Genomic DNA, 20195 nt, shown 5'->3' with positions numbered 1-20195 from the left:
TGTTACCGCTCCGTGGTCACCACATGATCACGGAGCAGCCAGACGCCTGTCCAGTCATCTCCCTCCTCCCGCTCTTCCATAGGGCCGGGGGGAGGGTTAGTCTCCCACCTCGCTCCAACTACCCGGCCTGCCTCCTCTCCCCCATTGGCGGAGGGAGTAGGGGGACTGGACAGACCAGACTTGCGTCGACCTCTCCAGCTTCTCGGTACGCTCGGATGACTAAAAGAGGGGGGGGACTGGCCTTTCTCCCCCCTCCGTCGTTACTCCGTCGCTCCGTTGCTAGCTCGAGTCTGTTTGCCCTCTCGCCCTTTCCCACCTTACTGGGGCTCTTTATCTACCGGAGCTCCGGCATCCACGTGGAAAGGTGCTAGTTCACCCTGACGGGCAGACTGCGGCATACAGTTGGTCTCTGCTAACCACTCCGTCGCGCTCATATCGCGACACGCTCCGCCACGCCCACCGGATTTAGTCCGGTACGTCCCATGTTTATAGGTTTAAGATTAGTATTCAATTTAAACTATTAGTTTAATTTAAGCTACATTAAACCACCCCCTCCTTTGCCTGCTCACACCGGATCTCTCCGTGGTTATAGCCTATTCAGGCGGTAAGGGAGGGGTTATGCCCGAAATTTTTTCGCGCTCCGGCATGCAGCGGAGTTCTTTTAACCATTAGCCTGTAAGTGATACCTTTACGATGCTCATGTATCTTTTCACTTACAGACCACCAACTGTGAGCATCCGGGATGTATGCCCCACGCTCCATGGACCCCTCGTGGGCATGAAGTCTGCCGGTCCCATGCTCATGCGCGACTCCGCACGGGAACCTCCAAGTCTGGTTTCACGAGACCTGCACCATTTGCTATGATCTGGTGAGCCAGCTCTTAGACGTAAGTATTTACAACTCCGTTAGACATCGCTACATGAGTATAGTTCTTAAGTTTAATTTTTATTCTTTCTTAAACTTAAGCTAATTTTACATGGGATTTCGCATCCCCTATAAATTTTAAGTTAACCTTTTTACTTAAGTTTTTGTTAGTTTTAAGTTTAGTCTTAAAAAACAAAAATAACAAGTTACCCTCTCTTCCAGGCTCCGGCCATGAGGGACACCGCACTGGCAACCCTGCGGGCCTGGGTCGGCGGTTTTGGGAAGAACGCCGCCAAGGGTATGCCCTACATTCTCGAGAAGAAGTTGGCGGTCCTGATCTTCCCCTGGCGGCAAGTCAACGGGCTACGTCGACCCAGCAGAGGCGGCCCCGACTATTGCGCTCATCCAGCAACAGCTCGCTGCCTCGTGACTGAGCCAGGCCCAGACATCTCGTCGGAAGTCGCGACGTTAGATTTAAAACATTGAACCGATGGTAGGTGTTGACGACCTGTTGGTCGAGGTGAGTACGTTGGACGCAAGGGCTGCGCCCTTGGGTGCCACTGGATCTTCTACTCCTGCAAACTCTCCAGCTTCCTTCCAAGGCTTTACAGGAGCCAAACTTTATACTTCTCCTGATGCTTCTGTTAGACCTAAGGTCAAAGGGCAAGCGGTGGTCAAAAACCTTGACTGAACGTCGTCGTCGTCTAAAAAGACGTCGTCGGCGTCATCATCATCTCGCAAGCCTCCGGCTACAAACCCCGGAGCAGAGAGGTCTAAAGCTTCTGCTGGTCCGGCTCCAAATCCTCAAGGAGTAGATCCTCTAGGGAGAAATCTCACACTCCAGCGGAGTCAACTGTTCCACTTCCTTTGGTCCCTGTTCAGAGCTACCCTTCCACCTCCGCAGCAGCTCCGGCTTTGGATCCCAACGCTGGCCTGTTGCAACAAATGGGCGATCTGGTTGGGAATCTAAAGAACAGTATGGAACAGATGTTCTCCCGGTTGTCTGATAGGATCAACTCCCAGGACAACATTATCGCCGGACTAAGCCAAGCTCCGCCTAGCTACTCCCCCATCTTTCGGCACAGGGATAGCTCAGTTGCCACCATATGACTCTCTGCCTCCGTTCAGCATGAACAATCCTGGAGAGTGGCGTCATACGCCCCCTTCCAGGACGGGCTTATTTCTATCCCGGAATGTGGAACTCGAAGGATTGAGGACTTCGAGTTTTCTACCCGGAAAGATCTCCAACCTCCGTTCATTGGCTACGCCAGGCTTACCGCTTCTGCTATGACACGAGATGATAGGTCCCTAAAGAGACCGTCCTCTATTCACGTGACCAGGCTCAAAGAGAATGGCTCAGGTTGTTTAGAGGGACATGGACTGTTTCAAAACGAATGAAAATACAGCCAGTTTAAGAGTCCATTTACAATCTTTACAATGGAAGAGGGTACTCCGCTCCCTTTCTTGACAAAGATTGCTACGGTCACTATCCCAGCAGCCCAAGAAGGGGGATTCGTTACCGCAGCTAAAGGAAGCGGACCCTACATCTCCTTTACTTCCCTCAACCGGAGATTTGTGGGAAGACCTGCCCAACACTTTTTCTGCGGGCAAACTCAAACCAGACTGTGCTATGGAGCAGTTTGGTGAGAAGCTGCCTAGACTTCCAGATAGCCTCATTCAGGCAGAATTGATGCCAAGTCTAGGCTGGCCAGGTCTATCAATACCATGGCCATGACTGAGGTGGCTACCATTTCTTATGGTTCCGAGTCCACTCTTCAAGCTAATCACCAAATCACTGACTCAAACGGTTTGCAGTCTGACATGTTCGAGTTCGCCACAGCCAGAACAAACTGTCGGAAGCATGTCCTCCAAGAAGCAACTATTCGGCATGAACCGAATAAGTTGCTTTCATCAAACATCTGGGGAGAGACCTCTTCCCAGATGCAATGGTAAAGGAGGGTCCAGGCAGAGGCTACGAGGCTTAAACCAAAGCCCTTAAAGATCGTTGGGGTCTCACGGCAAAGAGACGCCAAGATCAAGCTGTCAGAGGTAAGGCTCAGAAGAAACCCAGACGTTTCCAGCCTTACCAGAAGAAACAGCAACGGTTTGCCCAGCCTGTTCCGGCTGTTCCTTTGGTGCAGACAGCCCAACCTCTACCTCCAAGGCTCAATCGCAGCCTATTTACGTGATTTCTCCCCAGCCTCAACCCTCCACCTCTTACGCTGTCTCCCCAGCTTCAATCAAGTCTTCGAGGGCCAGGCCTTTCAGAAGTAATGACCACCGCTCGGGTAAGGGAGGCAGAGGTTAAGGGCGATCCTTCGTCAGAGAGGATCTGGAGGGTCCCTTAATAGAGGAAAAAACACTTCAGGGGAGGCCGCGGAGGCTTCCAACACCAATGAGGACTTCCAGGTAGGAGGGAGGCTGTTTCACTTCCGCCACCGGTGGAGCTTCAGCAAATGGGCACAAGCATTGTGTCGAAAGGCCTGGGTTGGAGTGGGTGGCGAATCCGCCCCACCCAGACCTTTCCGCCAACTTCCATCCAAAGAATTGAAGGAGTATGCGGAGGACCTCCTTCAGAAAGGAGCAATAGCGAGAGTCAACAGATTAAAGTTTCAAGGGCGCTTGTTCAGCGTTCCAAAGAAAGGCTCACAAAAAAGAAGGGTAAGTACGTAAGACTTGTCCCGCTTAAACTTGGCCATTCGCTGCGACAAGTTCAAGATGCTCACCATCTCGCAGGTGCGGACTTACTTCCCTGTGGGGCCGCCACCACCTCTATCGATCTTACAGACGCATACTATCATATCCCTATTGCAAGACACTTCCGCCCGTATCTGGGCTTCAAGATAGGAGACCAGACATTCTCCTTCAAGGTAGTTCCCTTCGGTCTCAACGTAGCACCCAGGGTGTTCACGAAGTTGGCGGAAGTGGTAGTTCAACAACTAAGATCGCAAGGGATTATGGTAGTAGCGTATCTCGACGATTGGCTAATCTGGGCTCCAACAGTCGAGGAATGCCACAAAGCAACACTGAAAGTAATCCAGTTTCCTGGGAATAGTCTAGGTCTTCAAGATAAACAGGACCAAATCAAGACTCACTCCAGAGTCAAACTTTCAGTGGCTGGGCATTCAATGGAATCTATCCTCCCATACTCTGTCGATTCCATCAGCCAAGAGGAAAGAAATAGCGAAGTCAGTAAAGCAATTTCTAGGACACAAACTTGCTTCAAGGAGAACCCAGGAAAGGATCCTGGTTGTTCACTCCAGTTTGCATCAGTGACAAACATCTTGATGAAAGCCAAACTAAAGATCTAACCAGAATCTGGGCTCACGAGCAAATGAGGTCCAGGGACAAATTATCCTCAGTCCCTCAGATTCTACGGAATCGTCTACGCCCTTGGTCAAAAGTCAAGAACTTGTCAATATCAGTACCCCTTCAGTTTCCTCCTCCGGGGATTACTATCCACACAGACGCTTCGTTAAGCGTTGGGGAGGATATTCGCAGTTCAAGAAGGTTCAGGAACCTGGGTCACCCCAGTTCCGTCAGCTTCACATAAACGTACTGGAGGCAATGGCGGTGTTCTTGACTCTAAAAAGGCTACGTCCGCCAAAGAACTCCCACATAAAGCTAGTCTTAGACAGCGCAGTGGTAGTCCATTGTATAAACAGGGAGGCTCCAAATCACGTCATCTAAATCATGTCATGGTAGCCATCTTCTCCCCTGGCGGACAAGTTCAGTTGGCACCTCTCCTCCACCCATATAGCTGGAGTGAGAAACGTCATAGCAGATGCTCTATCCCGATCAGTTCCTCTGGAGTCGGAATGGTCACTGGACAACAGTTCGTTCCAGTGGATTCTTCAGAGAGTTCCAGGTCTACAAGTGGATCTCTTCGCATCCCAAGCGAACCACAAACTCCCATGTTATGTGGCCCCCACCTGGAACCTGGGACCTCTGGCCTATGCCACGGACGCCCTGGCCCTAGACTGGAACAACTGGGAGAAGATTTATGTCTTCCCTCCAGTGAATCTTCTCCTGAAGGTACTGACAAACTCAGGACGTTCAAGGGTCAAGTGGCTCTAGTAGCCCCAGACTGGCCGAAGAGCAATTGGTACCCTCTGATTCTGGAACTGGGTCTTCGTCCTCTTCGAATTCCCAATCCCAGGCTCTCCCAGTCAGTGCAAACGAAGACTGTGTTCGCTTCCTCAGGAATTCTCAAAACCCTAACTTTATGGATTTCATGAAGTTTGCAGCTAAAAGAGATGCGAATATTGATCCTCAAAATATTCTCTTCTTGGAATCTGATAAAAGAGATTCAACTTTGAGACAGTATGATGCTGCAGTCAAAAAGTTAGCAACCTTCCTGAGAGAATCAGATATTAGAATCATGACAATCAATTCAGCTATATCCTTTTTCAGATCTTTATTTGAAAAAGGCTTAGCAGCTAGCACCATTACGACAAACAAGTCAGCCTTGAAAAAGATTTTTCAATTTGTTTTTCAGCATAGACTTGACAGACTCCTACTTCTCGTCTATTCCCAAGGCTTGTGCTAGACTTAGACCTTCTGTAGGCCTACGTCAGTATCATGGTTCTTAAATGATGTTCTAAAGCTGGCTTCAGAAACTAATAATGACACATGTTCATTTATAATGCTCTTAAGAAAAACTCTATTTTTTTATTAAGCTTGGCCTCAGGAGCTAGAATTCAGAACTGTCGGCATTATCCAGGATCCGGATCATGTTCAATTTCTTCCCACAGGGAAGTGCTACTTTCTCCGGAAAGGTAGTTTTATAGCAAAGAATGAAGATCCTTTGATGAGGTGGGAACCATGGAAGGTTGTACCCCTTCCACAAGATATCTCTCTTTGCCCAGTATCGACCTTACGAGCCTTTCTGTCCAGGACCTCCTCATCCTCATCGGGTCCTCTCTTTAAGAGAGAAAAGGTGGTACTTTATCTATTAAAGGCATCAGCAACAGATCCTGTACTTTATTAAGCAAGCCAATCCTGACTCCTTCCCTAAAGTACATGATGTCAGGGCAGTAGCCACCTCAATTAACTATTTCCAACATATGAATTTCGATGAGTTGAAAAAATATACTGGATGGAAATCGCCGACAGTATTTAAGCGTCATTACTTAAAGTCCTTGGAAGCTCTGAAATTTTCAGCAGTTGCGGCGGGTAACATAGTTTCCCCCGACTCTGCTTAATCTTTAGTAGAAGATCCAGTCCTCCTTTCTACCTATCTCACCCAACAGTTTGTCTATACCTGCCAGGTTTCATCTACGTTTACCTTGAGTCTTAGCTGCTCTTATGATGGTATAGTGGGTGTCCCTTAATTTTTTGCTAGGGTCACTCACAATTGATTGTATATAATGATCTCTTTGATGTGATCCCCTTATTTTTATGCTAGGGGACACATCGTATTTACAATGGTTACGGGTTTTGTATATTAAGTCATACATTCCCTTTTTATGTTATTATTGAAGTTTGTTCTGTTCAAGTTATTGTTACAATTGCTTTGAGTTCTTTGATTGTACATAATATCTATACACCAGATACTGATTTCAACATATATTCCATGTAAGCCCTGTATATATGTTAAATTTAAGTTAATTTTAAGAAATGTTATTAGCATTAATTGTTAAAATTAAGTAATATTTCTATTTTGTATCATTGTGTATATGTATATTTATTAGCAATTATATTCCTTTATTTTATGTTATCTTTTATTTGAGACCCTTTTGTTTATTTGATTTTATCTTTTACAATCTTGTGCTATTTCTCTGGTACGATTTCGCGCAGACGACGAGCGAGCTGAGCCCAGAAAAGGGAATTTTGATTTTGACGTAAGGAAAATCTATTTCTGGGCGATTGGCTCGTGTCGCCAGCGAAATCCCGCCCTACCCATCCCATCGCTCAAGATTGTCTGCTAACTTCAGGATGGCCACCAGAGGCGCAGCGATCGGCAGCATGGAATGGGTAGTAGTAGTAGTTGCTGCCCACTCTGTGGGTCGGCTCCCTCTTGTGGGGATTTTGTAGTGGGAGATTTCTATTGGCAAGCGGTTCGTGGTAGTGGTCTCACTCGCCATAGTGTTCATACCGACACCCTCTTGGAGGTGAGCGGGAGAGTCAGTTGTACTGACCTTTTCTTTATTTTATTTATTCTCTGGTATGTGTTAGTACATTTACCTTAGAAATAATGGAGTTAAAGGAGATATTTCGCTGGCGACACAGCCAATCGCCCAGAAATAGATTTTTCCTTACGTCAAAATCCCTTATTTGGTATATAACATTTTTTCAGTTTTGACTTGGTAGATTTTAGTATCACTTGTATGTTTTATTTTGTTTCCGTTTTCATTTTTCAGAATTCGGTTTAAGAGTGTACGTAGCTTGTGCAAGAGTTCATAATACAAATCCCATCTGATCCCTCAAGTCTTTGTTCCCACAAGAATACAAAGCTTTAGTCTTGTCTATGAATTTGCCTTCAGCAGTAGTTGGTATAATTATTGAAGCTTGGTAACAAGGTAACTACAGATGGCAGACAGTTGAGTGTTAGGATACTGCTGACTCACCAGTTGGAAACCCACTCATTTTTGTACAGCCATTATTGATTCAAAGTACGTGTACTATATTGATTCAACAAACATGTACTATCTCTGCTACTGCTCTGGTCACTGCACTCAACTGTGTTTTGGAGCTTAGTGTTTAATGCTGATCTGAGGTGTGTTTTGTGTTTGTTCATATACTTCTTGTGTCAGTATGTCATGGGGTCTTTGGGCTTGATATGTGGAGTTGTTGTTATGTTTAAAAAAGAAAACTTTAAAACCTATATTTATAGTAATTCGTGCAATTGCACTATCTCACAATCTCCCACAAACATATACGTACAGTAATTCATCTTGAAATCTCAACTAAACTAATATGTACTAATATTCTTACATTTTTACAATTATTTCTCATGCTATCTTATATACTGTATTTGTTTGCTCGTACACGATATAAAAACCCTCAGTCCTTTACATAAGGAATTACTTTCAGAGTAAGCTGGAAAACGGCCGTAAAATTCTTGAACAAGGTAGTTAGGCAGTAACTACCGTCTGGTAGGCGGGTAGGCCTGACTGCCCGAATGTAAACGCTCCACTTTACTTTTGACCGTCTTCCGATGAAGACGAATGTTTGTGAGCTCTAGCTGACTAACTGTTAATTACGATTTTCCCGGTGGGATCTATTTTATTATTTTGAATGAATATGTATATAATATGTTTCATATCAATAATTAATTGACTTTAATAATCAATATAAAAACCCACTTTTTGTGATAGCCTTTCTAGCCGTCTTTCTGCTTTGTGTCAAGGGTTGGCGGTAAGAGTGTGCCAATGCCCTTATTACATATTTGTTCCTACATGTAATACAAACCCTCTGTCCTTTACATAAGGAATTACTTTCAGCGCAGGCTGGAGTTCAGTCGTAGGAGAATAACAACAAGGTAGTTAGGCAGTAACTGCTTGTCCGACAGTTGGGAGCCCCGCCCGACTGGACGTATAAACATTCCACTTTGCTTTCGACCTCCGTCGTGTGCAGATGTTCTTTCTGCCCGCCTCTGTCATGAGAATTGAGATTGTCCCTTGTTTTTTATGAGTGTTTGTGTTTTGTTGTTTGCTTTATTTTTAAGATGCAAACCCAAAACTTGGATAAAACCTCTTCGCCCCCCATTTTCAGCGTAGAATAGATGATATTCAAAGGAAAATATTTGGATTACACGAAACAGATGATAAGCCTCATTCCATATATCGGTAAACAAATTAATACTACCCATAACTATAATCAGCCAACCAGAGGCACCTACCTGTCCGGTCATTCATTTGAATTTTATGTAAATCTCTCTCTCTCTCTCTCTTTGTATCTATATTTATTTTCAGTCGTTGTAGCTACATTATTTATATTTTCAGTGGGAAATCAGAACTAACTTCGAAAGGTTTAGGAGTCAGGAGAACATCTCTACCTTCCAAACAACTCCTCCCTCTTCCCGCACTAACCCCCACCCACCCCGTCCCTCCACGGTTCCACCTCCATCAGTCGACTGCAAGGTACTTCGGGTTTTCCTAGTCACGGATCTACACAGAATATTATCCTTAAGTACAAAAGTTTGTTGCAAATATTTTATGTATTCCTTTTTCTTTAGGATTTCCGTTCAAAGCAAAGCATTTGAAAGTCAGTGGCTCCGAATTGGTTGGTTAATTTATGCATGAACTTGTCATTGATGGTATCGCTTTCCCAGGTAAATACCGTGTCTACGTCAAAGTCCTGAGTGATTATATGCCATCTCGTTTACAGCTGTGGTTAAAGCCTTTGAAGACGTCTGTGAGACGTGAGAGGCTTACGGTTGATAAGACCTTAAGAGGACAGCCGTAAATTATAAACTTGAAATGCACCAATGAATAAGAATAGCCAACCTTTTTTTGGCTGTAACTGTAACTGTGTACTATTTGTTTTCATGTGATTTCAGTTTACGTGAGTAACGTGCAATCAGGAAGAGCTTGTGGTATTGTTGAAGCAGTATTCCTCCTACCCCCTGATCTGAGGCATCAGTTGCAATAGAGAATTCCTTACTGAAATTGGGAAATTTTAAGAGAAGGGAGGTGCTCAATTTCTCTTTTAAAGTATCGAACACCCTTTGATGCTTTTCTTCTCTATGAAATCTGCACCTTTCTTCGTAAGGTCAGTTAAAGGAGCGGCAATAAGTGAGTAGTTATACATGAACTGGCTGTAATACCCGGATATGTCAAAAAACTATTGCATGCCCTTGACGTTAGTGGGTACAGGGGAGTTGCTGATGGCTGAAACTTTATTATTGACTACTTTAAGACCTTGACGGGATACCGTAAAACCCAAATAGACTAGTTCATCTTTGCAAAGTTTACATTTGGAAATTTTTACCTTCAAATTATGCTGCCTTATTCTCTAAAGAACTATGGCAAGATTATACAAATGCTCTTCTATGGTATTATAAAAATTGACCAGATTATCCATATAGACACAGAAGATTTTCCCTAGCATGTCACCAAACACCATATTAATCATTCTTGCGAAGTTGATAGGGGAGCAGCGTAAACCAAAAGGTATACTTAAGCATTCATGAAGTCCCCTTGTCATGCTACAAGCAGTGTAAGGTGTGCTTACTTTGCCCAGAGGTATCAGATGAAAGCCTGTAAGTCCAATGAAGTGAAATATTCATTCTCATCTAACAGAGATAAGATGTCATTGTTACATGAGATTGAGAATCCATCGGGGATCGTTTCCTCATTAAGACGACGAAAATCTACACATATTCGCCATGTATGATCTTTCTTAGGCACAACAATTAGGGAAATTCATAAGGGCGGTTGGGTTTTTTGATAACCCCTTTTGCTAACGTTTTATCTACTTCTGTTTTGATTTCAGTCTGAAATTTCATAGGGAGGCGAAACGAGGGTACGTAGATGACCTTATTTTTACCCCAAAACTTGATGTGATGCTCGATTACGTCTGTTTTTCTTAGAGATCTCTCGCTAGTGGAAAAGAACATCATTATATTTGGATAGGAGCTCAAAATATTTCTGTCCAATTCCCTTATCCTAGATATCTACATTTATTTATCTCTGATTTTTTGCAAAGGAGCCTCATCTTCAGTGGGTCTTGCTGGATTAATTTCGGTGACTGTAATTACAGGCGGTCCCCGGGTTACGACGGATCCGGCTTACGACGTTCCGAGGTTACGACGCTTTTTCTTAAATATTCATTGAAAAATCCGTCCTGGGTTACGATGCTGACGCTTCCGACGCTCCGAGTTTACGACGCTTTTAAAAAACGCATACTATGATAAGAATCCTTTATAGTTTAGCACAGTTTCTCTCTCTCTCTCTCTCTTCTCTCTCTCTCTCTCTCTCTTTGTATTTTCCGACGAAAATAATCACTAATTAGTGTATTTTGATGTTTATTTTCATGACTAAATACATTTTTATAATACAAAAATGATTTACTAATTTTCAAATATTAATTTTGATTAATACTGTATTAGTAAGTTTAATAAGTTGAAATGATATCACATAATAAAAATAATAATTTCTCTCTCTCTCTCTCTCTCTCTCTCTCTCTCTCTCTCTCTCTCTCTCTCTCTCTCTCTCTCTCCTACAAAGATGTATGTTTTTTGTATGATAAATAAATTATTTACTATTTCCAAATATTATTATTAATTTATACAGCAATAATATCAATTCATTAAAGAAAATACCATAGTGAATTAGTAAGATTTTAGCTTATATTTAAAAAATTATGGAAGAATGAAGGAAATCCCAGTCTTCTCTCAGTAACCTTTTCTCGAGATCCAGGTACTAAAACTGTCAGATATATCAAGTTCTGTGACAGCCAGGAGGGGGAAGAGCTGCAGTGTTGCAATCACGTGGTCCTGAAATTCCCCCCCCCCTCTCTCTCTCTCTCTCTCTCTCTCTCTCTCTCTCTTTTGCCACACAAGATAATAATGTGTTATAGTGGTAACTCCCTCCCTCTCGTTCTTTCTGGAAGCGTTATAAGTATTTTTTGAGAGATAAACACTCTCTCTCTCTCTCTCTTTTACCGAGATGAAAGAATTTTTATGGTACTAGTATGTAAAATGTTTATTGATAATTTCAGTTATTTAATAACTAATAATAATAATAATAATAATAATAAAACTTTAATTACAAAAATTCATAATGGTCGTATTTTAAAGAGATGAAAATGACCTTTCCATTTCACTTGTAAGGATAATTCCTCTTTCTTACTGAGATGATAGAATTTTTATGGTAGATGCCACGTGTTTATTATATTTTCAAATAATAATAATAATAATAATAATAATAATCAGTAATAATAATAGAAGTAGTAATAATACGATAACTAATTTCAAAAGAAAATTCTTCCCTTGTCTTTTTCTGTATCAATTTCCCTACCTCAACTCCAATGACACTCGGAGCTTAACATGCCATACAATGGTCAACCAAATTTAATTGGGGGGTTTTTTTTTTTTGTTATGTAATATCCTCTCTCTCCTCTCTCTCTTCTCTCCTCTCTCTCTCCTCTCCTTTCTTCTCTCTCCTCTCTCTCTTTCTTTCTCTCGCTCTCTAACTCTCTTAAGGTGAGATGAGTATCAATTTTCATTGGACATGTATGTAATAAGGTTTATCATTAATATTTTCCAATAATAATACCATTAACTGTAAGTACAAAATTCATATCTGAGTATTTTAAATACAATAATCATTCCCTTTCTCTCTTTTAAATACTGTAAGGACAATCTCTCTCTCTCTCTCTCTCTCTCTCTCTCTCTCCACAAGATACTTGTCATACATTTGGTGTTTCTATTTCTTCCTTTTATCTCTCTCACTCTCAGCAAAAGAATTGATAGACAGACAAACATAATTGCACAGTCCTCTTTTTCTCTCTTCTCTGGAGAAATATATGTATTTATGGGAGGGGGAAAAAGTTGCCTACAGACGTTCATCAATCTATTGAACCGTAAGGAGTTATTTCTCTCTCTCTCTCTTCTCCTCTCTCTCCTCTCTCTATCTCTCTCTCTCTCTCTCTCTTCTCTTTCTCTCTCTCTCTCTCTCTCTCTCTCTTGTATTTTAATGAAAATATACAGTAATTTGCAAATACACAGTGTTGCACATGAAAAAAGTAAATCAGTGATAATTTTAGAGATACGGCCCTAAGAAAAATTGCAAATTAGTGAAATTTTCCTTGTGGACATGTTTTCAAGAACGTCGTTCCAGCTTACGATGATTTTCGGGTTATGACGCGTCTTAAGAACGGAACCCCCGTCGTAACCTGGGGACTGCCTGTATTATATGTTGATATACTTCAACATTTATGACATGTTGACTCTTTCTGATTATTAAATCAGTGTTCTGGTGGTTATAGACTTTAATATTGATCCGATGATGGGAATCAACAGTGTACAAAGCTTGGTTGCGGAAAAGTCCTTTGATTTTCTGTGAGTCAGGAAGAATTAAAATTTCTGACCCGGGCAAAATGTTTATGATGAGTACCGAGAGATATGCTCCTTCGTTTTGGTTCGAGTGTCCGCGTGTACGTTGCCAAGGCGGGTTTCTGAGAATTGTGTTGGGTGGCTTGAACGATATCTTCATTCGTAAGACAGGATCTAGATTCTTTAATATACGTTACAATTTGACTCTCTGTCACCCTTCGATCCAAAACAGATTTTAATGTGTGAGAGGTCCTGTGGAATTTTTCATTGATAGACACGCCACGTTTTGCGGGAATTAGAACTGTCATGGATACCCATGGTTGGATATCCCATAATTACAACTGGATACATAGTGTGTTTTACTACAACAAAGATATCCGTTAACGTACGTTTACCCACACAGTATTGTTCTTGAGTCATACCTATTTTATTTATTTCATTATTTCCAATGCCCGATAAGCGAACTTCGAATATCTCAATAGGAAATGTAGAAAACAGTAGGTGATGGGTAAGTAGGTCCATTATGTTCATGGACTACCAGAGTTAAAAAATAAAGTAAAGGATTGATGTTCTAAGTTAGCTGCATGCAAGGTAGGGCAGGATTCATTTAGGCCTATGATAGCATGGATTCTGTGAAGGTCTTCGGTATCTTGTCCTGACTTCTTGGGTATGGCCGTGTCGCACGTAGGAAAATTCTGGGTTACGCATATGTCTACTAGGTTGTTTTTAAATTATTATTTGATTAAAAAAATGATGATTAGGGTGACCCAACACCGTTTTCTCTCCTGATAGAGTTATTTAAGTGAACACTTGGTAAATTTGGTGTACTTAGGTGATTTTCAACTGACTGATTGGGAACTGAATTCCCGGAGGTTGATTTACCTGTGTTTATTTCCATGGAATGTTAGCGTGAGGCAGATTTTCCTCATCATTACTGTTGGAGTACCTCTTCTTCTTGGTTTCATTACTGTCATTATTCTGAGAACGTTTATGAGCGTTACGTTGTTGAGTGCTATTGTGAATGGGAGCAAAGGCGTGTGGGGCAGTATTTATCAAATGGCTTGTTCTCTTACAATTGAAAGAAGTTGGAACAATCGAATTGTTACTAATTAAATTCACCTGTCATGGTGTATCTTCCTGTTTAGGAAGGGCCTGGACAAGAAGTGGATCTAAATCCATGTATTTTGACAGGCGTTTCTTTACCTGTTTGTAAGTGTCCAGTTCTGTACTGTCAGGTGTTGACATGTTATCAAAACATTGGATTAATAGCTTCCTCACTTCTACCGATGAACGTATGCAACCTTTAAAATCTTCCATGTGTTTGCTTGTTGAAAGGAAATCAAAGTTGACACGGGATACGTGGCAGATTGGAGGAAAAACATTCTGGAGGAGTTAGGAGGTGCCGCGTTTCGCATACACATACGATTACTGAATGCCGACTAAATATGAATGCATGAGTGAAAAGAAGAAAAAAAAAGAATGCAAGCCACTAGAAAATTATATCTAAGTCACACAGTCAAATAAAATTATTCTTGAAAAAGAGAAGGTTTAGTAAACGTCGTTTAGCTCATCCTGGAACAGCTAATCGTATGCCCTGAAACCGAACTTCGTGTATGAGGTTAATCGTTATACAGTAATGAATGAAAAAGTTACTTAGCTTGTTAATGACATGTGTTCTGCTTGTGTTTACAGTTGTCCATTTCCAGGCATTTATGTTGCCTTTTCGCTCCTATGTGTTTGTTTATTGCTTGAAATGTGTGTTGATTTTCCTTCTCCGTCGGTGTTCCATTAGTCCAGGAAGTGTATGTTTACATAGTGTACCGATACCGATGAGATGAAGAATTGCCGACGGTGGGTTGTAAGTAATTTTTTTTTTACTGTGGAGTAAGTAGCAATCTTCTGCCGACATCTTTGTGGCCGAACGTCGGTGACGGTCATGGTCACACCTAAGATGTTTCACGGCCAACTGATGTATAGTTTCATGTACAACTGTGTGTCCGTTGTGTTAATAAAACTGAAGAACGTTGCAGCGACTAAGTCCACTGGAGGAACATAGTTCGTTGTACAGTGGACCCCCCGTATTCGCGTTCTCTGGATTCGCGGATTTCTCCCGGGAACATTTCCCCGCATTATTCGCGGAAAATTCGCGTATTTGTGGTATTTTTCTATGAGAAATATCCACAAATTCCTGTTTTTTTTTTTATCATAAAATGCACTTTTTGTGATAAAACTATAAACTATAAAAAAAACCAGGTATAAAATTTTTAGTGGGGTTTTCTTGAGTTTTAACTAACAAAATAGGAGGTTTTAAGCATTTTTATAGGGGTTCCAACTATTTGCGATTTCTAACTATTCACGGGAGGGTCTGGTACGCATCCCCCGCAAATACGGGGGGACCACTAGTTTAATAAAATTCATTGGGGAGACGAATTTCTTTGCAGTTGGTAAAGTTCATTGTAGAACGATGTTCGTTGTAGATGCTAAGTCTGTATCTGCTGCCACCATATTTGGTGGGCTTACGACCAGCTTTTGGCAATGGTGCATGAAAGCGGTCAGCCACTGATTAGTTTTTCTGATTCACAAGGGTGAATGGTGGTTTGTCATCAGATGTTGCATCCGTATTATCTCTCTCTCTCTCTCTCTCTCCTTCTCTCTCTCTGGCCGTCTCACAATGAAATGTAGTCTGCATTTTCTTCCATGTCGTGTCTCATTTGAAGGTTTCTCGAAGTAAAGACCAAGTTACAAAATAGACTTACAGGCGGCCCGCAGTTAACGACGCAATTGCTTAGCGGTGAATTGGTTTTATGGCTGTCGTCAAAAATATTAATTGAAAAAATAAGCTATTTTAAGGTATTTTTATGGCACAATTTTCGGTTAACAGCGCCGCTAGCGTCCTTGTGTCTAACGAGTACATACATTTGTAGAAATACCATTCAGACCATAAAGGTTATGCAAATGATATTAAAAAATTATATTGAGAGTTATTACATAGTTAATAGTGTAAAATATATGCCCCTGACTGTTCTATGCCAAAAATATAGAGTTAAAAGGTGCAAATTTAGCTATGGATGTGTTGATTTGTATAAATGTTCATGCTTTTATGTTCAAAATGTGTATGAAAATGTATTATGTATAGGATATTTTTATTTCTGCACATAAATATGATACAAAGGCAGCTTTTGAAACTGAATTTTTCTTGCTTTTAGTTAGCATAAACAAATATCTAGATACTTGACTTATATGAGACAAGGTTATTTTTCCTTATACGACGTGTTTTTAGGAGGAAATATTACTTGAATATGTCTCGTTGTGATTGTGAACTATTTTATTTTTCGTTAACAGATTACGTTGGCGGCATGTTTATTGAGTAAAACAATACTTGATTCCATTCACAATTTTCCTTTATACAGTAGTACCTCGAGATAAGAAATTAATCCGTTCCGAGGCGCCTTTCGTATCATGAGTTTTTCGTATCTTGGACCATATTTTACATGTAAAATGGCTAATCCGTTCCAAGCCCTCCAAAAACACCCCGTAAATTTAATAATAAAGCTAAATTGACCTATAAACTGAAGTACTAGAACAATTTGGACCATTCGATACCTAAATTAAGAATAAAAATGCAAAAACTGTAAATAAAGTGTATATTAGTGTACAAGAAATATTATTACTGTAACATAAAATGTGGAAGCTTACCTTTCAAGTGAGGCTATCTCCGAAAGTGGCGGCAGAGGAGGAGGAGGACAAACGGCAGATAACGTATGTACGTACGTATGTAAGTGTTTACATAATAAAAATATGGAATGTTAGTCCATATATATAAAAGACTAAAACTAAAGAGGTCAACCAGATTGCTTGCAGGAATGTGATCAGACTAGAGACGCTAAAGATGACGTATACAATAAAAGTAGGCTAAGATAACATGCCGTCACCTGTAGTCATTCATTTGTTTATAAACCTTAGTCCAAGCTCCCTGCTTGAGACAACTACCGCGACCTATAATTCAAACGGCCTACGTGATCTGTAGCGTGTCTCATTTTGATTGTATGTTCGTATGAAACTATGTCATCTGATTGTATGTTCATATGTTCAAACTACTGTCTGTTCCTTCATAACTTGTAACAGAGATGGTAGACAAGCAGAATAGAGTTAGCTATCGTCATTAGAAGACCTGTACCTCTTAACCTAAGCTTTATCATGTAGAGAGAAGAATTAGCCATCATCATTGGCAGAAGCGATCAAGCTATCGTTATTAGAAGACTTGTACAATCATACCTGATCTTCACCATGTAAAACTTCAGAAGAATATATATATTTTTATACTTCGTGTTTTCTACAAGAACCTCCTCACCGAATCATCATGAGTTTAACACATCGTCGTCATAAACAAGAAGATAATCCCAACTTCGTAAGTGATCTACAAACCCCAAGACACTCCATTGAAGATGGAAGTGCAATACCAACCGACTTAGCGTAAGATTATCGCAAGTCTAACATTACCTCATAGGGCACCTTATCATACAAGGCAACAGCCCTAAAACGTACACTTAACTTTACAAAAACGGATTATGGCCGTATTCCTTTGCGATCACACTCAATCGCATACCAGCTTCGTACTTCTTGATGATCTCCATCTTTGTCTCCAAAGAGAGCATGCGCTTCTTTCCGTGAATTTCAACTTTCTTGGGACCCATGACTACGTTATCTTGTACGTAATTTACTTATAAGTAACGCAATAAAGTTTCCGCACAACACGATAATAGTATACTGCAACGAAATCACTAACTAATTTACGTTACTAAACGAAATCGTTGGACCGAACGAATGCCGTATGCGTACGATAGAGATGGTGGTATGAAGAGGCCGAGATAGGTATGCCACCACGTATACGTATAAGATGCATGCTGGGAGGGATCCTTCTCTCTAATAGGAGAGAAGGATTTCATGGTCGTGACTAGCATCAGGAACCAATGGGAGAGCAGGAGGATGGTGGCGAGTCTACTAGTACTAAGATGGCAGCGCGCAGCGCGAGTTTCAAAATTGTTATCCGGGCGAATCTCAGACTTTCAGAAACCTTTCGTATCTTGAAAACTTTTCGTATGTAGAGCAGTAAAATTTTTCGCATTGGCTTTCATATCTCGAGGTACTACTGTATAGTGGTTCCCCCATATTGGCGGGGGATGCGTACCAGACCCCCCCGTGAATAGTTAGAACCCGCGAATGTTTGGAGCCCCTATAAAAACGCTAAAAACAGGCTATTTTGTTAGTTAAAACTCAAGAAAAACCACAAAAAATTTTCATACTTGGTTTTTTTAATAGTTTTATCACAAAAGTGCATTTTATGATAAAATTGAAAAAAAAAAATGAGGAATTTGTGGATATTTCTCACAGAAAAATACCACGAATGCGCGAATTTTCCGCGAATAATGCGGGAAACGTTCCCGAAAGAAATCCGCGAATGTGTGAGTCCGCAAATCTGGAGAACGCGAATAAGGGGGGCCCACTGTATAATCATAATACGAATTTTATGTTATCTTTATCGCATAAAACCAACAGTAAAATGCGTTCTTTCAAGCTCAGTATTTTTTATTAAAAGGATTTTATCCCAATTTTATCTACAGTTGTGTTTGATGGCATACATTTACTTGAGTTTTATCCTTGTTGCCGATGCACGATAGTGGTCATTAGCAGCTTGAACAGTTTTCTCAGCTTCATACATAACTAAGTTTAAATTTAACAGTATATTTCCCTTTTGATCTTTGATCTATATAGATATTTGATCTATAGCAAATAAAGTTATTACATTAAGATATCTCAATTCTATTCTACATAACGTCATTTAAAACAATACGGTAATAGTGTACTATAGTGCGATGATTGAAATACAAGCCAAACTGATGTTGTTATCCAATTTGGTTGTTCCACACAAGATACTAGCATGCGCTAGTGGTAACTCTCGCCCTCTGTTTGGGCTGGAAGTGTATGTATAAGTTTATCTTTAAGGACATTACTACATTTTATGGTAAAATAATAATATACAGTACTAGTTTACAAATAATATTACATTTAATGAGATTAAACAGTAACAATAACATTCTCTCTCTCTCTCTCTCTCTCTCTCTCTCTCTCTCTCTCTCTCTCTCTCTCTCTCTCTCTCTCTCTCTCTCTCTCATGTATGTTTATTTGTTTTGTAGTGAAAATAAATGATTTACCTTATAACTAATTTTCAAATATTAATAAGATTAATTAAAAATAGCGATTCCCAGTCTTTTTATCCACTTGGAGGAACATGGGCGGGGGAGATAATGAGTTTGATATACGAATTGGTGGAGGGGAGGAAGCGGAGTCTGGGAGTTATTCTCTCTCTCTCTCTCTCTCTCTCTCTCTCTCTCTCTCTCTCTCTCTCTCTATTATTATTCTCTCTGTCTCAGAGAAATTCAATAATTTCACTCTTGAGGGTCAAAATATATGATGTTGCCATTCATTGGTCTCTCTCTCTCTCTCTCTCTCTCTCTCTCTCTCTCTCTCTCTCTCTCTCTCTCTCTCTCTGTTATTTGCTGTAGGTATATATTTTTAATGGTAAAATGTTTAAGATGACTAAAATGATATTGATATATAACCTCAAAGATTAATGCAGTAATAGGTTAGTAATTTTAGGTATATTTGAAGTAGGATGTTATTAACACTTAAACGCCGAAGCGGTAAAAAAAAAAATGTCTCCCGTGTGCCAGAGGTGTTTCAGAGTGAGCGCGGAAGCGGAAAAAATATTTTTTAAAAAAAATCACAGCGCGCTTAGTTTTCAAGATTAAGAGTTCATTTTTGGCTCCTTTTTTTGTCATTGGCTGAAGTTTAGTATGCAACCATCAGAAATGAAAAAAATTATCATTATCATATATAAATACGTAATGAGATATATGATAGCGCAAAACCGAAATTTCATATATAATTGTATTCAAATCGCGCTGTGCACAAAACGGTTAAAGGTAACAAGTTACTTTTTTTTCGTTGTAATTTACACTAAATTGCGATCATTTTGGTATATAACACATTGTAAAACGATAAATGCAACACAGAGATAATATTATCACAAAATAATTCATGAATTCGTAACGCGCGGACGTAAACAAATATTTTTTTCAAAAATTCACCAAAAATCTAAATATTGTCCTAGAGACTTCCAATTTCTTTCAAAATGAAGACAAATGATTGAATATTACTATACTGTAAGAATATTAGCTTACAAATGCAGTTTTCGATCATATCTGACGAGTTAAAGTTGACCGAATGTTGAATTTTTTTATATATATTTTTTATATGCAATTATTTTGGA

General features: G+C 40.4%; 1 protein-coding gene across 1 annotated transcript in view; it reads left to right on the top strand.

Annotated features, from left to right (window-relative positions):
- Window positions 1–20195, top strand: part of LOC135208173 (acidic fibroblast growth factor intracellular-binding protein-like) — a gene marked incomplete at its 5' end in the record, with an annotated part of 445705 nt that overhangs the window by 27277 nt on the left and 398233 nt on the right. The window contains 1 exon segment of the mRNA XM_064240310.1: window positions 9494–9500. Coding sequence (XP_064096380.1) covers window positions 9494–9500 — 7 coding nt within the window.

This window comes from Macrobrachium nipponense, chromosome 35 (assembly GCF_015104395.2).
Source record: "Macrobrachium nipponense isolate FS-2020 chromosome 35, ASM1510439v2, whole genome shotgun sequence".
Lineage (NCBI taxonomy): Eukaryota > Metazoa > Arthropoda > Malacostraca > Decapoda > Palaemonidae > Macrobrachium > Macrobrachium nipponense.
The sequence above is the reverse complement of the archived record's forward strand: the minus strand, read 5'-3'. Positions and strand labels throughout refer to the sequence as shown.